The 16861-nt window shown below is 57.0% G+C and overlaps 1 protein-coding gene across 4 annotated transcripts; it reads left to right on the top strand.

The window, feature by feature from the left end:
• Nucleotides 1-513: 513 nt before the first annotated feature.
• Nucleotides 514-13847, top strand: AK1 (adenylate kinase 1). 4 transcript variants are annotated; one of them, XM_036260613.1, is made up of 7 exons: nucleotides 514-585; nucleotides 8370-8407; nucleotides 9835-9870; nucleotides 10047-10210; nucleotides 10894-11010; nucleotides 13186-13377; nucleotides 13611-13847. In XM_036260613.1, the coding sequence occupies exons 2-7, from the start codon at nucleotides 8401-8403 to the stop codon at nucleotides 13677-13679; spliced, it is 585 nt and encodes a 194-aa protein (XP_036116506.1). In that variant the 5' UTR covers nucleotides 514-585; nucleotides 8370-8400; the 3' UTR covers nucleotides 13680-13847. The 4 variants fall into 4 exon arrangements, with proteins under 4 accessions (XP_036116506.1, XP_036116504.1, XP_036116505.1 ...); XM_036260611.1 differs by lacking the exon at nucleotides 514-585 and adding an exon at nucleotides 1178-1334 and having other exon boundaries at nucleotides 10003-10210; XM_036260612.1 differs by lacking the exon at nucleotides 514-585 and adding an exon at nucleotides 5558-5615.
• The last annotated feature ends 3014 nt before the right edge of the window (nucleotides 13848-16861 follow it).

Here is a 16861-nt window from a genome sequence, read left to right on the forward strand (position 1 = left end):
CTTGGTTCAGAGCCCCAGGACGGTCCCCAAATCGTTTCCTATTGGCTGGGACAATGGGGTGCTGTCCCAAGGACCTGGGAACTTTGTGTTGCCCCCTCACTCCCCAGAGCCAGATAGAAAGGTTGCATGGGGGGTGGGAACTGTCTGGAGGGCAGGCTGGGGCATTGGTGGGGTTGGAGAGTCCCAGAGGTGGGAGGCCGGTGTCTGGGTCTCGGCTCTGCCCTGAGTGGCCTTGGACAAATCCCTTGTCCCCCTCTCTGGCACCCTTCTGCCCATGTCAGGTTCTAATGTGGAGTCTGTGACTCCCTCCCGCCTCCCCCACTGACTGCCTTGGGTCTGTCCCCCATAAGACTGGATCCTCCAGCCACTACTCCTTGCTCGGGCTCTCAGCTCCCTAGGGGTCTGGGGTTCCCTTTCCCACCCCTTCCTGGACATGAGGGTATTTTGCGCAAACTCTCCCAGGTGAGGCCTTCCGCCTGTTTGAGGAGCCCTTGGGGCTGAGAAAGGGGGTACCCCAGCCAAACTGAGGTTTCAAGCAGCCCCTTCGTCTGCAGCTACTGGAGTCGTCTAAGAGTCTCCCTCCAGGTGGGCCTGGGAAAGCTCTAGGGGCTGGGTTCTGTCCCCCCTCACTCTGTATCAGGCACTTTATTGCTGGGCCTCAGTGGGGTGAGGTTGCCCCCTGCTCTTCTGGAACCTGGAAGGGAAGACTAGAGAGCTTCCTGGAGGAGTCGGCAGAATGGGGGGGCCAGGTAGAGGAGGAGGAGGCCAGCGGCAAGCCATTGCACATTGGGTGGGGGTGGGGGCTGGCGACTCCCCCAGATTTGGTTTTGTAATGATTTGTACAGGAATAAATGTACCTAAGCTCCAGCTCCAGCTCTGTGTGTCCCGATGCAGCAGGCTGGCCGGCCCAGGGCTTGGGCCTGCTCGGGGCCGTGTCCACACCTGCCAGGTCGGGAGCTCACACGTGAGCAGGGCAGCTTTTTCAGCTGGCCAGTGAGTCACGCGTTTTGTAGCCTGGGCGGCGAGCTGGCAGCTCTGGGGTGGGGAGCTGTGGGGCCTCCAAGCCAAGCCCGTCTGGCTTTTCCAGTCCTGCCTCCCCCTGCTGCTGTGACCTTGGGCAAGTCTCTTCCCCTCAGAGCCCCGGTTCCAGGACCACATACTGCTCTCAAGGAGCTCAGGTTCTGGGGAGAGGTGGAGCCCCGGGATAGGCTCTATCCTAGCCAGGCCACCACAGGAAGTAAGGGCTATGAAGACAATAATGCAGACTCTCTGAGGGGCTTTTGAGGAGGTGACATTCTTCTGAGGCCTGGAAGATGAGGAAGAATCCTGCAGAGGTTAGGGCAAGACCTTCCAGCGGGGGTGGTGGGTGGTGGGAGAGAACACATCCCGTCCTAGAAAGCAGCTGAGGGGGCAGGGCAGAGGAGTCCAGGACAGGATTCATGGGGAGAGGGCAGGGGGCAAGGCCAGAGCTTGGCTCTAGGGCCCGAGGCTGCTAAGGGCAGGGGGCTGAAATGTCCTGCGGGCTGCAGGCAGGAGTCAGGCGGGGCTGCAGCCCTGGGAGGGCAGGGGAGCGTTGTTGAGCGAAAGGCCTTGTTTACAACTCCAGGTTGGCAGGAGGAAGGGGGTCCGTGACTCTGGGTGATTACAACCTGTTTAGGCAGATAAGATGCCCTTGGGAACGGAGGCCTAACAAAGGGTGACTGTGTGAGACAAAGGCAGGCGGCCTGCTGGGGACCTGGAAAGAGCTCTCTGGGCGCTGGGCCAGCCAGGATGGGGGGCCAGGGAGCTGGGAGGAGAGAAGGGCGCGCTGCGTTTGTCTCTCAGTTCACGTAGACACGCTAGGAAGTAGCGTTGGCCACGCCGCTGTGTTGGGTACAGTTGAAGCGGGAGGGAATGTCAGGTGGGGAGAATGACCTGAACAGTGGCCACCGGTGCGAACCGCAGCCCCTCTCAGTAGGCAGGGCGGTGGGAGATGAGGCCACTTGGGACCAGATGGCCAAAGGCCATGAGTGCCAGCCCGAGGGGGGCAAGGTGTGACCCCTCTTGCTTGGAGAGGCCATCCTTGCTTGGATAGCAGCCAGACAGGTAGGAGGAGGCTGGGACGTCACCAGGCAGTAGTGCTGGTGGTGGTGGGCATGTTGGAGGGACAGGGACTCCTTGCAAAGTCATTACGTGGGGAGCCTAAGGCCCTGCATGGGGATGGAGATGTGGAATATGGCGCACTCTAGCCTGTGCAAAGGCTTCTGGGAATCTGCCTGTGCACTGGTGGGCGTGGAGGGAGACCCAGGAGCATGTCAGGAGGAGGTGGATCGCTAGGGATGGACCCTGGGAAAGTTCGGATTAGCATCAGGACACAGGGCGGGAGGCCTGGGGCCTGGACCTCAAACCCACAAACTCACGCCCTCACGGGGCACCCACAGCAACTAGTATACTCATTGTCAAAGTTACCTACCTGAGCCCACCTCTTCATGGTCCTTTTGTGCTCTGAAACCTTCGCCTGGCCCCGCTGTGGCCAAGACAGACCCACCTCCTCATTTAGGCTTCAAAGCCCCCTCACCCCCGTGGCTCCCACCCGTCCTTGGGTCCTTGGGGGTGGCGGCTTCTCCCACCAGCTCGAACCAGCATGTGCTTCCCGGAGCAGCCAGGCCAGCTGCTTCCTGCGGATGCTCGGCTGTCCAGCCAGGCGCACCTGGGCAGCCCTCACCGTGTGCTGAGCCTCGGAGTGCAGCTCCCCGGACTCGCTCCCCGGGGCTGGCTCCTCTCAAGCCTGGGGATTCTTTCTTTAACCAGAATATGTAAAGTGTTTTTAAAAATTGGTTTTATTTTATATGGTTCTGGTTTTAGGTATTGTTTCATGTTATAACTTAGCCATACAAATGATATAAAAAGTGAGGGCATCACCCAGCCCTATTCCCTGTTAACAGTCTAGGGCATACCCTTCCACCGTTTCCCTCCATGCAATGCTTTTTATTTCCCTCTCTTTCCTTCCCTCCCTCCCTCCTTTCTTTCTTTTCTTCCTTCCCTCCTTCCTCCTCCTCAGCCTCTCTTCCTCTCTCTCATCTTTTTCTTTTTCTTTAGATTATAGCTGAGAAAAAATATCCCGAAACCTTAATATTCCAGGATTGGTGAAAAATCCATAAGTCATATGCAAATGAAATAATTAAAACAAGTACTTAAAATAGGGTCCCCCCCCCCCCGTTTTCACAATTTTTAAATTTATTTATTATGGCAAAAAACATATAAGATTTACCAGTTAGTCATTTTTCAGTGTACAGTTCAGTGGTGGTAAGTATATGTCCATTGTTATGATGCCCATCCCCAGAAGTTTTTCATCTTGCAGTTTTGAAACTCTGTATCCATTAAACAAGCACTCCTGTTTCCCCTGCCCCTCGCCCCGGCCCCTCGTACCCATCATTCTACTTTCTATTTCTATGGATTTGGCTACTTTAGATACTTCATGACAGTGGAATCATACAGTATTTGTCTTTTTGTGACTGGCTTATTTATTTAGCGTAATGTCCTCAAGGTACATCCATGTTAAAACTGTTTCAATTATCAAGTAATAGATGCTTATAGTATTAGGGGGGGGGGAAAGTCTAGGGAAGCCTTTAAGAAAGAAGCAAAAGTCCCACCTCCCCCTGGGGGATTATGTGCACAGACCCGCCCTCTTGGTTCTGTTTCTTTGCATCACCTTTAAGATGCCGTTGATTTGATTATAAGACAACAGTTTCAGAGATGTTAAAATGCAAAGAAAAAACATTGAGGAATAGATGTTATACACATGTCCCTACATGTTCAGAATTGTTGAAGGTGGGATAAGACAGGTGCAGCTGGGCTTCTTGTCTATTTCTCTTGTGCCCCCCCCCCCCCACGCCAGTCCCACAGACCCCTGGCTTCCTTTCTCACGTCCACTCTGGGCCAGCCTCCACTCCCCACCTGCCTGGCTGCACCACCGTCCCGCCCATCAGTCAGTCCATTGGCACTAGAGAACCATTCTGTACACATTTGGTGCCCACATGTGGGATTCCCAGAGGGGAAGGGCACATTTGAAATTTTGATTGACTTCATCAATTTGCTGTTCCCAAAGGTCATGCCAATGCGCACAACTACCTACAGCTTTGGAGAAGGCCTTTCAAACAACTTCTAAGGCAGACCCTCTGACCCAGCATTTGCCTCTCCCACAGATGGGGAAACTATATGGTCCCAAGGAGTAAGGACCTTGTCTGATGTCACAGGTGGCAGAGCTGGGACTAGATTCAGGCCTCCTGGTCTAGGCTGCTATCGTTGCTAAGAAATTACCCATCTAGCCTGGCTGGCGTGGCCCAGTGGTTGAGCATCGACTCGTGCACCAGGAGGTCGCAGGTTCGATTCCTGGAAAGGGCACATGCCCAGGTTGTGGGCTAAATCCCCAGTGGGGGGCATGCAGTAGGTGTCCAATTGATGTTCTCTCTCACCGATGTTTCTATTTCTCTCTCCCTCTTCCTGCTTCTCTCTCTAAAAAAAAAAAAAAAAAAAAAAAAATTCAATAAAGAAAAAAATCCAAAAAACTACCCACCTAAAGTGGTCTCACTCTCTGGGTAGTCTCTCTCTCTTGCTCAAACACTTTCTATGGCTCTCTAGTGCCTACAAGACAAATTCTAAATTCAACCCACCCCACGGTCTGGGGCTGCCACCTTCAAGGTTGTGTGGTCCAGTGGTCAAGTGCATGAGTTCTGAAGCTGCATAGTCCTGGTCTCTGCTACATTATTATTGATTGATTGATTGATTTTAGAGAGAAAGGAAGGGAGAGGGAGAGAGAGATAGAAACATCAATGAGAGAGAACATTGATTGGCCGTCTCCTGCACACCCCACACTGGGGATTTGGCCCACAACCTGGGCATGTGCCCTGACTGGGAATCGAACCGGCAACCTCTTGGTGCATGGGCTGATGCTCAACCACTGAGCCACACCTGCTAGGCAGGGCTGGTTTTTTATAATCTGCACAACCACCAGCTGGGAGAGGGTTTTGTGGATGGTCTTTGGGGTCCTGGGGAGTTGCAGTCCCAGAGGAGTTCTTGGATCCCCTTCTGAAAAGGGAGGAGGAATTCCGCGTGGATCTTGGCCCAAGGGCCTCTGGACAGGACAGAGGAGGGGCTGAGGGACTGGTTTGGCCAGCAAAGCCCCCAGAATCCATGCTTCAGTCCTCTCCCTCCCTGGTCTGGCCTCTCCCTGCCACCAATTTGCTGTGGGGTTTTATATAAAGAGCCACCCTTTTGTGGGCCTCAGTTTCCCTAGCTGTCACATAGGAAGCCGAGTCCTATTGCCCTGGAGTGATGTGGGCACAGTGGAGGTGCCACAGGAATGGAAATCGGTGAAGTGTAGGCTCGACTCCTGGCGGTGCACGATGGGGGCTCCAGTCTTGCTCTGGTTTCCATCAGGGATCTGCTCCGGTCCAGCCCCCTCCCTTCCCGGTCCGCTCTCGCTCCCTCCTCCCCCTCCTGCCATCACGGAGCTGGCTCCCGGCATGCCGCGCGCTGCTGACAGCCTTATAAATAGTCGCCTTTGCGGGAGGGTGGCTGGCGAGGACGGGCAGGGCACGCACCGGCCCCAGCGCCCACCCGCACCCCACCCCCAGGTCAGTGCGTCCCGGGTGTCTGTCGGCGCGTGGGCGGGGGGAGTGCCGGCCGCAGTCGGGAAGCCGCGCACCTGAGTGCGCGCTGGTGTGTGCCAGGGTATCCTTGGGGTTTGTGTGGCTCCGTGTGTGTCCACGGTTGTGATCTGTGTGCATTTGCCTGTCTGCACTCCCCAGACTGTTCTGGGTATTTGTGCCACACTCTGCGCCTTTGTGGATGTGTGTGTGGGTTGCAGTCCTTCCCAGCCTCTTAGACAGTCAGCCCTTTGTCCCAGCCCGTACTCCTGGGGCTCCAGGTTCCTGTCCTTGGCATGTCCCCGCTGGGGCCCTGGGAGGGGGCTGTGGCCTGCCTGCCTGCCCTGGAGGACCTGGGCAGGGCAGCCTGTGTGATTGGAGGAGCGACCCCGTGGCATCATTTTGAGTGCTGGGGGGACAGGAGACCCCTGGATGTTTGGCCCCTTGCCTCAGCCTTCTGAAAGGGCAGGGGCGGGCGGGAGCCCTGGGGGCAGCACATGGGGCCTTTCCTGAGCACTGCTCAGCGACCAGCGCAGGACTCTCCACAGCAGTGGGACAGGGCCTGGGGGTGCAGGCCCAGAGAGGGGACACCAGCTGTCCAAGGTCACACAGCTGAGTGATGGAATTGGGATTTGAACCCTAGTTGGTTGCCAACCATTGAAAAGGCTACTCTTGGTCAGGAGATGGATATTGCCCTGGATTTGCCTTATGATTGGGGTTAAGTCTCTGCCCCTTAGGCCTCAGCTCCCCAGACGACTCGGCAGACCACCCAGTTAAATACTAAGAGTCACTGTGGCCCTGCTCCAGGGGCCTTATAAGGCCTGGGTGTCGAGCCCGTAACCTAACTCCATCCTGAACCCCCGACCTCTGTGAGGCCTCCTCACAACCCAGGTTATTTTGGACCAAGGAGGTGGCAGGTTCCAGCAGAACTGTGGGGCTTAGGTTACTGGGAGGAGGTGGCGCAGGGTGGGGTCACTGCAGGCTGTCCCTGGCCTGGGGACCCTGCCCATCCCCCCCAGCTGCTGAGCAGTGTTGGCAGCTACTACTCTTCCTTAAGCATACTCAGCAGGCAAGAGGCTATAACTCATGTCTCACAAGCAGCTGCTTAAGGACCTACTGGGTGCTGGGCCCAGAGCAGCAGAAAATGCAGCCCTGGGTTTGACTCCAGCCAGGCCCTGGAGCAAGTCTCTCCTCTCCCAGCCTCAGTTTCTTCCCAAGACGGCTGTGACGATGGAGTAGGGCCCCTAGCCCTGTGATCTGCCCGGGCCAGGCCCAGTTGGTGGGGAGCACAGGCGCACACTACAACAGAGAGGTCCGATGCAGTGTGGCGTGGGTGACACCAGGGCAAGGTCAGAGGAGGTATCTGCCAGGGGAGGAGGAGGGCAGAGTCCAGGAAGGCTTCCTGGAGGAGATGACACCTGAAGTGAATCCTAAATATTAATACCCTAGGGAGAGGCATTCAGGCATTGGGTGCACCATGAGCCGGGGCCCAGAGGCGGGACGCTGTCATGGTGGGTGAGGGAGCTCCCAGAAGTTTAAGTGGCAGTTGATAAAGCTGCAGAAGGTGGGGGGTGGAGGGAGACAGGCTTTATCTTGAGAGCTGAGGGGCCCACAGGTGGAAGGGTTGTAAGCAGGTGAGTGATACGGTCTATGTTTGTGGGAACATCCTGCAGATGGCCTGGTGGGGTATGGAGGTGGGAGACCCCTGCTTGGAACAAGGAAACGGCCATGAGGACATAGATCGGAGAGAGGTTCAGGAGCAACAGGGTTGGGATGGTGGGTGTGAGAGAAGGGCCTCTAGCTGGGGGCACAGGCGTGGCTGTTCAGTCTGCAGGGCATCCGGCCTGTCCAGGGGTATGGGTTTACGGAGCTGGGTAGAGACCTGGCTGGCTGGGCAGGGATGGGGGGTCCTGGGAACCTGAAGCCAATAGTGAGAGGGTGGAGTAAGGGTCTGAGGTGAGGGTCCCAGGCAGGAGGAATGGTGGCAAGGGTCGAGAGTCAAAGGTCAAGGCAAGAGTGGGGTGACAGTTGCAGGTGGCCTTGAGGAGGGCTGGTGGGTGAAGGCGAACGGCGTATAGGCAGCAATTCTGAAGAGGCTGATGGGAAGGGGAGGTTGAGGGAGGTCCCTGGGGGCCTGTGGAAGTAGAGTGGGTGCCAGGAGGGGTTGGGGTTGATTGACATGCTGGGGGAAGGAGGGCAGTGGAGGGAGGTCCTCCGGGGGTGAGGGGCAGGGCCCACATGGCGGAGTGCGGTGGGAGCCTAGAACCCTCGTTTGAAAATTGCAGGGCTCTGTGCATGTGAAGGCAGCTTCCTCCCTTCAGACTTGTGTCCCTTTGGGCACCCTCTTCCAATCCCCATCGAGGACACTCGCAGTCCTGTCCTCTCCCCGCCTCCTGGCAGCTCTGCTCTCCCTCTGCCTGGGGAGCGTCGTCAAGGTTTTGGGCAGACACAGGACCTGGGTGCTGGGACTTGCGAGGAGAGCCGGCTCCGCGGGTGCTGGGGTCTCGGCTCACGCCCCTCAGTGGCGGGAGGGGGCTGTGCCCTTCCGGACAGGTGAGGCACCCGAAGCACAAGGAAGAAAGATGGCTTTCCCGAGGCCACCCAGGCTCCTGGGCCGCCCGCCCCAGCAGCCCCGCCTAGGGCAAGTCGGGGCCTGGCACAGCCCCGGGCCTGTGGCTTGGGGGGAGCAGAGGCAGGTGGGGACAGCGCGCTCACCAGCCCCACCTGTGCCTTGTCTTACAGAGGCTGACTCCCCTCTCCGGACCTCGGCAAGATGGAAGGTATGGAGCCCCCTCTCCTGCTCACTGCCCGGCCTCAGTGTGCCTGCCTGTCAAAAGGGTGTGCTTTCGGGAGACACGCTGGGAGTGGGTGGAGGCGGCTCTGGGATATTCTGGGAGCTCCGGCACCCTCCTGCGGCCTCTCTTGGGATGTGCCAGCTTCAAGGTTGATTTTAGAAGTGACGAGACCTCTTTGAGGTTCCTCGGGGCCCCACAGCTCACCTCCCAGGCTGGAACTTTTAGAGCTGGAGCCTCTTTCTGGAGAGGGTGGTACTGGTGAGAGGCCTGTCCTGGGGGAGAGGCCCCAGGTGTGCAAATGCCCTCTCGGGGACAGTGTCCCCGTTGTCCAGGGGGTGGCTCTTGGCGCTTCCAGGCTCCTCTGGGCCCGACCTAGAAGGAGTCATGGGCAGAGAGCCCAGCTGGCCTGTCCCCTGGCAGCACCGCCGGTCCCGTCCCTGGCATTGAGCCTCAGCCCGGGCACTTCTTAAAGGAGCCCAGCAAGCTTGGCTGCTGCTGCCTGAAACCAGTGGTCACCCGTCCACCCCTGGGGCTCTGAATGTCAGCTGCCACTGGGCTGCAGCCTCCCCCGCACCCAGGCTTGTGCCCATCACACGGCAGGCAGATGGCAGGAAGCCAGGGGAGAAGTCGTTCCGACAGCTCCGCTGGGCTCTAGCCCATGGCTGGGAGTGCCTTTGGGAGCTTCTGAGCTCGCCGCCTCCTTGGGACGGGGACAGAGACCCAGAAAGGGGCAGGGTCTTCCCTTTAAAGGCCTCACCGCCAGGTCCTGCTCCCCCGGGAGGAGAAGGCCGGCCGCCTGAGAAGAGGCCCGGGGTTCCAGCTGGGTTCTGGCAGCCCTACGACAGGCCCCTGCCCCTCTAGGCCTCAGTTTCCCTCTGTTGGCGGGGCCGTGGTCTTGCGAGTTCTGAGGGTGGGTAAGACAGAGGTTGGAATGTAAGCTGGCCTCTCTCTTTGGGCAGGGGTTCCACATGTCCACCGCAGCCCTCCTCCCTGGCAACAGTGTCCAGGGAAACATATGTTGTGGTTGCCAACTCTGCATTAGTACCGCCTAGGGAAGGTGGGCGATGGGCAGGCCAAGGCCCGGGAGGGGAAGGGGAGGGGACACAGCAGACCGGGAACATGGGTGCCTGCTGCTCATCAGAAACCCCCCGCAGTCAGGAGGACGCTAAGGCCAGAGGTGAGCAGCAGCTGCTCTCCAGCCACCCACAGGGATTGGGGTGACTTGGGTCCCTCAGAGTCCCTCTGCTGGTCCCTCTGCCTGGAACGTCCCCTCTCCCCCGACCTGTCCCAGCTCACGCTGGCTGACAGGAGCCTGGCTGTCCCTCTGCCTCCCCAGCACAGGCCCGGAGGCAGAGGCGCTTCTAGCTTTCTGTCATGCGAGTGACTGAGTTCTGCCCTCTTCTCTCCCACAGAGAAGCTGAAGAAAACCAAGATCATCTTCGTGGTGGGTGAGTCCACGGCAGGCCGGCGAGGCACTAGCAGGGGTCTTTGCAGGCACTGGTGGGAGCGGGGGCCTAGGGCTGCACCCTGGGCTCTGCCCCTCCTTCGGTGGGTAACCTGGGCAGACCCTGTCCCTGCAGGGGACCCCGTTTCTCAGGGCTTCTGAATGGGTGGGCGCTTGCAGGCGGGCCCGGCTCAGGGAAGGGCACCCAGTGTGAGAAGATTGTCCAGAAGTACGGCTACACCCACCTCTCCACCGGGGACCTCCTTCGGGCCGAGGTCAGCTCGGGCTCGGCCAGGGGCAAGATGCTGTCGGAAATCATGGAGAAGGGGCAACTGGTGCCGCTGGTGAGTGGGCCCCAGTGGGGTGGGGCGGGGAGTGGCGGCCCTGATGGACATCAGCCAGCAAAGCTCACGACGCACTGACAAGGCTGACCATGACCTTGCCTGGCTCTGAACCCTTTTGTGGGTCCCCCTTCCCCTTGGCACACAGTTCCTTCCAGAAGCTCCCAGGCGCCTCCAGGACCCCGAGTGCTGACCCCTCAGTTCTTCCACCACCCTGGCCTTTCTGTCCCTCAAACTCATCAGACTCCTTCCTGTCTGGAACGTGTATTCCTTCTTAGCTTTCAGACCTTCCTAACGCTTCAGATTTGGGCTACGGCCCCCCTAACCTTATACTGGAGTAGCCCCTCTTCTTTGCCCATACAACCCGTGTCAGACTTGGAAACTGATAAATCAATAGACTGCAAGTGTCCTGAGGGCAGGGACGTCTCTGCTCACAGCTCTGTCCTCTGGGCCCCAACAGGAGCTGGCGGGAGGAGGGGCTGCGTCTATATTATTGAATGAATGAATGAATGAATGAGTGGATGATGTGATCCACCCATCAAGTCGTCATGGCTCAGAGAAGGCCTGGAGGGGAGGCTTGTTCAGGACATCTGTGCCAGGGCGTTTCAGCTGTGGCGTAGTGCACACCAGGCCCAGGGGGAGGTCGGGAGGGGCTCATGTCCCTTCGTTTTCTGCTATGCCCGCAGGAGACAGTGTTGGATATGCTCCGAGATGCCATGATGGCCAAGGTAGATACTTCCAAAGGCTTCCTGATTGACGGCTACCCTCGGGAGGTGCAGCAAGGGGAGGAGTTTGAGCAGAGGGTAAGGCACAACCTGGTGGGTGGCCTTCGGGAGCAGGAATTGTTGGGTAGGGGGAGGCAGATGCTGCTGTGATGGGCAGAGAGAGAGAGACTGCTTGCAGGGGACGGGGGGTGGGTACCGAGGGGAACCAGGGAAGACTTTCTGGGAGTATTTCTAGAAGTTGAGAAGAAAGGTCTAGGAGAATGGGAAGCACCAGGCTGAGGCGTTCACAAGCCTGGCCAGGCTCAGGTTCTGCTCAACTGCTCTGCTTGAGGCCTGGGGCTGTCATTCCGCCTCTCTGAACCTCAGTGTTCCCATCTGCAAAACGGGGATAGACGGCACAGCTGCCTTGTGGGGTAGAATGGGGTTAGAGAGAATGTGCTCTTCAAAAGCAGGGCTTTGGCATCTGTAAACACATGGTCAGGGGGGCAGGGAAGAGCAGAGCTGGAAGGGTCAGGCTCGGGTGGGCAGAACAGAAGCTGTTGGGACAGGGCAGCTGGGGATGATGCAGGAGAAGGAGGCCCAGGCCTGGCTGCAGGCTCTGGATGCTGCTGAGGAGAGTCGTCTCCTTCCAGTGGCCACAGGGAGTCTGGCTGGAGAGAGTGGGCCCTGAGGACGATGCCTCTGAGCTGCCTGGAATGGGTGCCCACCAGGAAAATCTTCCACAGGGTGAGGGCATCTCTCCCAAACACACACGTACAGGCACGTGCATGCACACACAGGCACACAAGCACACGTACATGTGTACACAGGCACAGAGGCACACGTGTGTGCACAAAGCCACAAGCATCTGCACCCATGCACAGAGGCCTGTGTACATGTGCACACGCATTTGCCAGAGCACACACATGCACCTCAGGCAATGCATGTACACGGACTCTGCGCCTGTACACAGATGCACACCCATGCACGCATATACCCATACCTCTGGTGTTACACACCAAATGGGAGAACAGACGAGCTGTAGGTGCCAAGGTGGGAGAGGCCAGTAGGGTGTGTGGGAGTTCGGGGAGAGCTTCTTGGCAGAGGGACTCTTTCTAGGCCTTGAAGGAGGACTGAGCATCCCAAGGGCTAGAGGCTGGACCAGACCCTCATGCCCACTCCCCATGTCTGAGACAGGAGCCATCTGTAGGCTCCCATAGCTTTGAGCCACATCCAGAGCTCAGATACTGTATTTCTTGCGCTCTAAGTGACTGCAAGACCTTAGGAAAGTGTCTCCCCTGATCTGGGCCTCAGTTTCCCTCTCTGTGAAATGGAGGTTGGCTGGGAGGCCATGGACCTAGGCACCAGCTGTGTGACACCTCTGACCCTCAGAGCAACATCTAGAAAATAAGGTTCATGAAAGTTCTCATCCCTCCTGGGGCTGCTGTGGGTGTTGGTGTGGGTGCCTGGCTCCGTACAGGGCCCAACCCAGCTGTGGTCTTAGGGAGTCCAGCACCTGTTTTTTTTAACTTTGGACACCAGGGGGCGCCAGGTCCTCACCAAAGAAAGGTTGACATTAGTTTTTGCCCTTCATGGTGATGAAACACTCATTCCAGTGACAGTGATATTGTTCAGAACCCCCCAGAGCTCAGTTGCCTCTCCCCCCTCACTCACCCTCGGTTCTTGTCAAGTCCTTATCTAGCCCTGCTCTGGGCCAGGCTGGGGAGAGGGACCAGAGGTCCTCCTGAGAGTGCTAAAGGCAGAAGTAAAGGGGACTGGAAGAGCAGGACGCAGGGGGCTGGGGATGGCGTGGGGTGGCATCTGGGAAGACTGCCCTAGAAGAAGGAGATTTTAGCTCAAATCTGAAGGCGAGCACTTGGTATTGAAGCAGAGGGTCCCTGGCATGAGCAAAGGCCTGGCCCATGAGGAGGGTGATCAGAGCCAGCCTAGACCAAAGTCAGTCTGGCTGAAGCAAGGAGAGCAACGGAGTGAGAAGCATGAGATGAGGATGGGGTGGTGGGACCCCAACGGCGCCGGCTTTCATAGGTCGGGAAAGGAGTTTGCACTTTCTCCTGAGGGCGCTGGGGAGCCAAGGGAGAGGTTTGAACAGGGGGCTGGCAGGGCAGATTGGTTTTAGGAAGGCCTGTCAGGCTGTCTTCAGAAAGGCTTGAAGGTCCGAGTGGATCTCAAGTGGAGCCCCAGAAGTGGAAGGTGGGGAGGAGATGGCCTTGGGGTGGCAGGAAAGGGCCCCTGTGACTAGTGCCCTGCCCACAGATTGGACAGCCCACACTGCTGCTGTACGTGGACGCAGGCCCCGAGACCATGACCAAGCGGCTCCTGAAGCGCGGAGAGACCAGCGGGCGTGTGGACGACAACGAGGAGACCATCAAGAAGCGGCTCGATACCTATTACAAGGCCACAGAACCCGTCATCACCTTCTATGAGAAACGTGGCATTGTACGCAAGGTGCGCCCTCTGCAGGCCCAAGGGAGCCCCAGGAAACCTGGGTTTTTCCCTGGCTTGGCCTCAAATAGCTGTGACCTTGGGCCAGGCATCCTCCCTGGGCCTTGGTTTCCCCCTGGTTTGATGAGGGGCTGCTGTCCACTGTGACTGGCCTCCGGAGCCAGGCCTGGCCTCTGGGGGAGGGGCCTGCCAGGGTGGGGCCAGGCCTCCCTTGCTCAACACCAGTCTCCCTGCAGGTCAATGCCGAAGGCTCTGTGGACAGTGTCTTCTCCCAGGTCTGCACCCACCTGGATGCCCTCAAGTAGCGACGCTGGAGCCCCTTCCCCAGCTCAGAGCCCAGCCCCACCCTTGTCCTGACTCAGGAGCCCTGGCCTGAGCTCAGTGCCTCCGCCCTGCCTGGCTGGAGCACAGACAGAGGAAGCCACTTTATCCTGTTTTCACGGACAGCTGAGCACTAAAGGAATTTCCGAGGACATTCGGTTTTACTCCTTTTTCTTTGCTTCCATCGGGGTTGATTGATGTGGGATGGCTGCCCTGGCCTTGCGTCCCCAGCCCCTCCCCCTCCCCACTCCTCCTCGGGCCCCTCAGCCCCTCACGCAGTTGCTCCTCCCTGAGCTCTGGGGGAAGACCCAGGGCATGCCGGCCGGGCCTGGAGATCCAGGGTGACGCAGGATCCTTGCTCCCGGGCCGTGGTCAGGCAGAGCTGGGCCTGGGCCTGGGTTCCTCTGCATCACTGTGTGGCCTCGACCCTGACCCCTTATTTTTCTGAGCCTGTTTTCTGTGCTAACCCCCCCCTGGGGACTGAGCTCTAGCTTGCAGTGAGGTCATGGGCTGTGGGGGACTTCCTGGGCAGTGGGGGGGCTCCCTGGTAGTGGGGTGGCCCACATTAGCCAGCCAAGTGGGCAGTGAATTGACCTCCTCGGTTCAAGAAGCCCTGAGGATCTGAAAAGGCCTCAAGATGGAATGGGGGGGGGAGGGTCATGGTCAGGAGTGCCTCCCTGAGGGCGTGAGATCCAAAGGGCTTCCCACCATGTGGCCCTGGACAGGTCACAACCTGTTCTTTCTTTCTTTCTTTTTTAAATATATTTTTAATTGATGTTTGAGAGAGAGAGAGAGACATCCATGTGAGAGAGAAACATTGATCAGCTGCCTCCTGCACGCCCCCTACTGGGGATCGAGCCCACAACCCAAGCATGTGCCCTGATGGGGAACTGGAGCAAGAATCAAACCGGAACCTCTCAGTCCGTGGGACAATGCTCAATCCACTGAGCCTCACCGACTGGGCACAACCTGTTCTTTCTAGGCCCACTTCAAAATTTAAATTAAGCTCAGTGCCCCCCCGCCCCCCCCGCCCCCCCCCTTCCAGGTTAGGAAGAGAACACTAGGCAAAAGATGTAGACTATTAGTTACCGAGGCCTGTGGGAGCAGGAGACCAGAGCAGCCTTGGGGATATGCCAGGCCTGGGTGCTTTGGGGAGGCCCCGAACCCCCTGGGGAGAACTGTCTTCCCTTTTCTGTTCTCTTTCACTCTCGGACCTCATCTTGGAGAAAGGCTCCATTTGGTGCTCACGTGTCTTTGATACCTGTCCCAGCCCCAGAGTGTCCCTTGAAGCCGAGGGAGCCCTCCGCGGCCGCACTGGCTGGACTGAAGTCCTGCGTAGGCTGATCGTGCCCTCTGTCTGTCCCTTCTATTTATGGCGAATGTGGCTGGTTTTCCATCTACATTAGTTATTTAAACTTTCCTTGAAAATAAATGTATTTAAGTTCTAAAAGGTGAGTCTATTGAAAGAACAGCACAAAATAAATGAATGATAACACGGGAGAGAGGAAGGCAGGCATCGCGGGGGAGCTGTCCGGTCTGGGTGGGGGTGGGTGAAGGCCTCTGCAGCTGGTGTCTGTTCCCCACGCCTCCTGGGGTGTGCAGGGACCTCCGCCTGGGGGTGCCCATGTCACACACATGCACACGCACACGCTCACACACACTTGCCCGTTTATCACGGGGTTGTCTGAGGATCCACATGAGGGTGAGTGGGAAAACACGCCAAAGACAGTGAGGAGGAGCAGGGGAAATCCACCGACAACATCATCATCTTTATTTTCTTATTACAGTGTCATGAATTCAGGTGTCTCCCAATGTATGAAAACCTAAGCTGACCCACATTCTTCACCACAGAATCACTTTGTTCCCTTAAAAAAAAAAAAAGCTTGGAAACTTAAAAAAAAAATTTTTAAAGCTCCAATAAACACTACCCCATCCTTGCCCCCACAAACCCTCCTTTGGGGGTTTCTTTCACGCACAGTGGTTCCTTCGGCAACACGCTGTGCTGGCAGGACAGAGGCTTACAGCCCCGGCCCTGTGATGTGAGTCCTGGTGTGGGGAGAGGACCCGTGCTCACCGAATCCCATCAGACCTCCTCCGCGACCAGCTCTGGGCAGCTCGGTGCATGCGTTCCGAGAGGCCCTCGCTGGCAGAAGGTCCTTGACCTGGCGCTCTGGAGTGGGGCCACACGCACACCTAGGAGTTCACTTCACCACGAGACAGAGGGCATGGAAAGGCAGAGGGAACAGCTCTGCAGAGCTGCAGAGGTGGAGAGGACCAGTCGAGTGGAGGGAGGGCTGAGGCATCAGTGGGAGCTGGATGCAGACTAGAGGGGTGCCCCAGCTAGAAACAAGCTTGGCGGGCGATGGAAGCCAGGCCTGCAGGGCCTTGAATGCCAACTCCGGTATCTAGTCTTTCCCCAGAGGGCAACGGGAGGCTCAGGGAGTTTTGTTTTCAATGAAAACTTTCAAACAATCTAATTGGAGGAAATGATATAATGAACATCCTTATACACTCACCAATATTTAGTAATTGTTAACATTTTCTGTACTTCCTTCACTGTTGTTTTACCGTTGTCAAACTATTTTAAAGAAAATGATAGATATGAAAAAAGTTCACTCTAACGTGTGACTTCAGTATCACTAATAAAGACTTTATTTTTATTTTTTTATCCTCACCTGAGGACTTTTTTGCATTTATCTTCAGATAGAGCGGGAGGAAGAGAGAGAGAGAAACATTGGTGTGAGAGAGACACATCGAGTGGTTACCACCCATACGACCCCAACCGGGGTCGGGGACAAACTGCAACCGAGGTACGTGCCCTTAGCGGGAACCAAACCTGGGTCTCTCTAGACAGCTGGCCGACGCTCTAACTGCTGAGCCAAACCGGACAGGGCTAAATAAAGACATTTTGCTATATATCCACAACTCAGAGTTTCGATGACACTAAATTAACACTAATATCATAATATGATAATAATCAGTCCACATGCAATTTTCTCCCAAATGTGTCTTTGTTCAAGCTGGGAGGCAATTCAGGACCACGCAGTGCACTTGTGCCGTTCGTCAAACTTTAGCCTCCACCGACTCACCCCCTCTTTTAAAAAAATATGTTTTTATTGATTCTTTAGGGAGAGGAAGGGAGAGATAGAAACATCTATGTGAGAGA

Source organism: Molossus molossus, unplaced genomic scaffold, assembly GCF_014108415.1.
Source record: "Molossus molossus isolate mMolMol1 unplaced genomic scaffold, mMolMol1.p scaffold_m16_p_14, whole genome shotgun sequence".
Classification (NCBI taxonomy): Eukaryota; Metazoa; Chordata; class Mammalia; order Chiroptera; family Molossidae; genus Molossus; species Molossus molossus.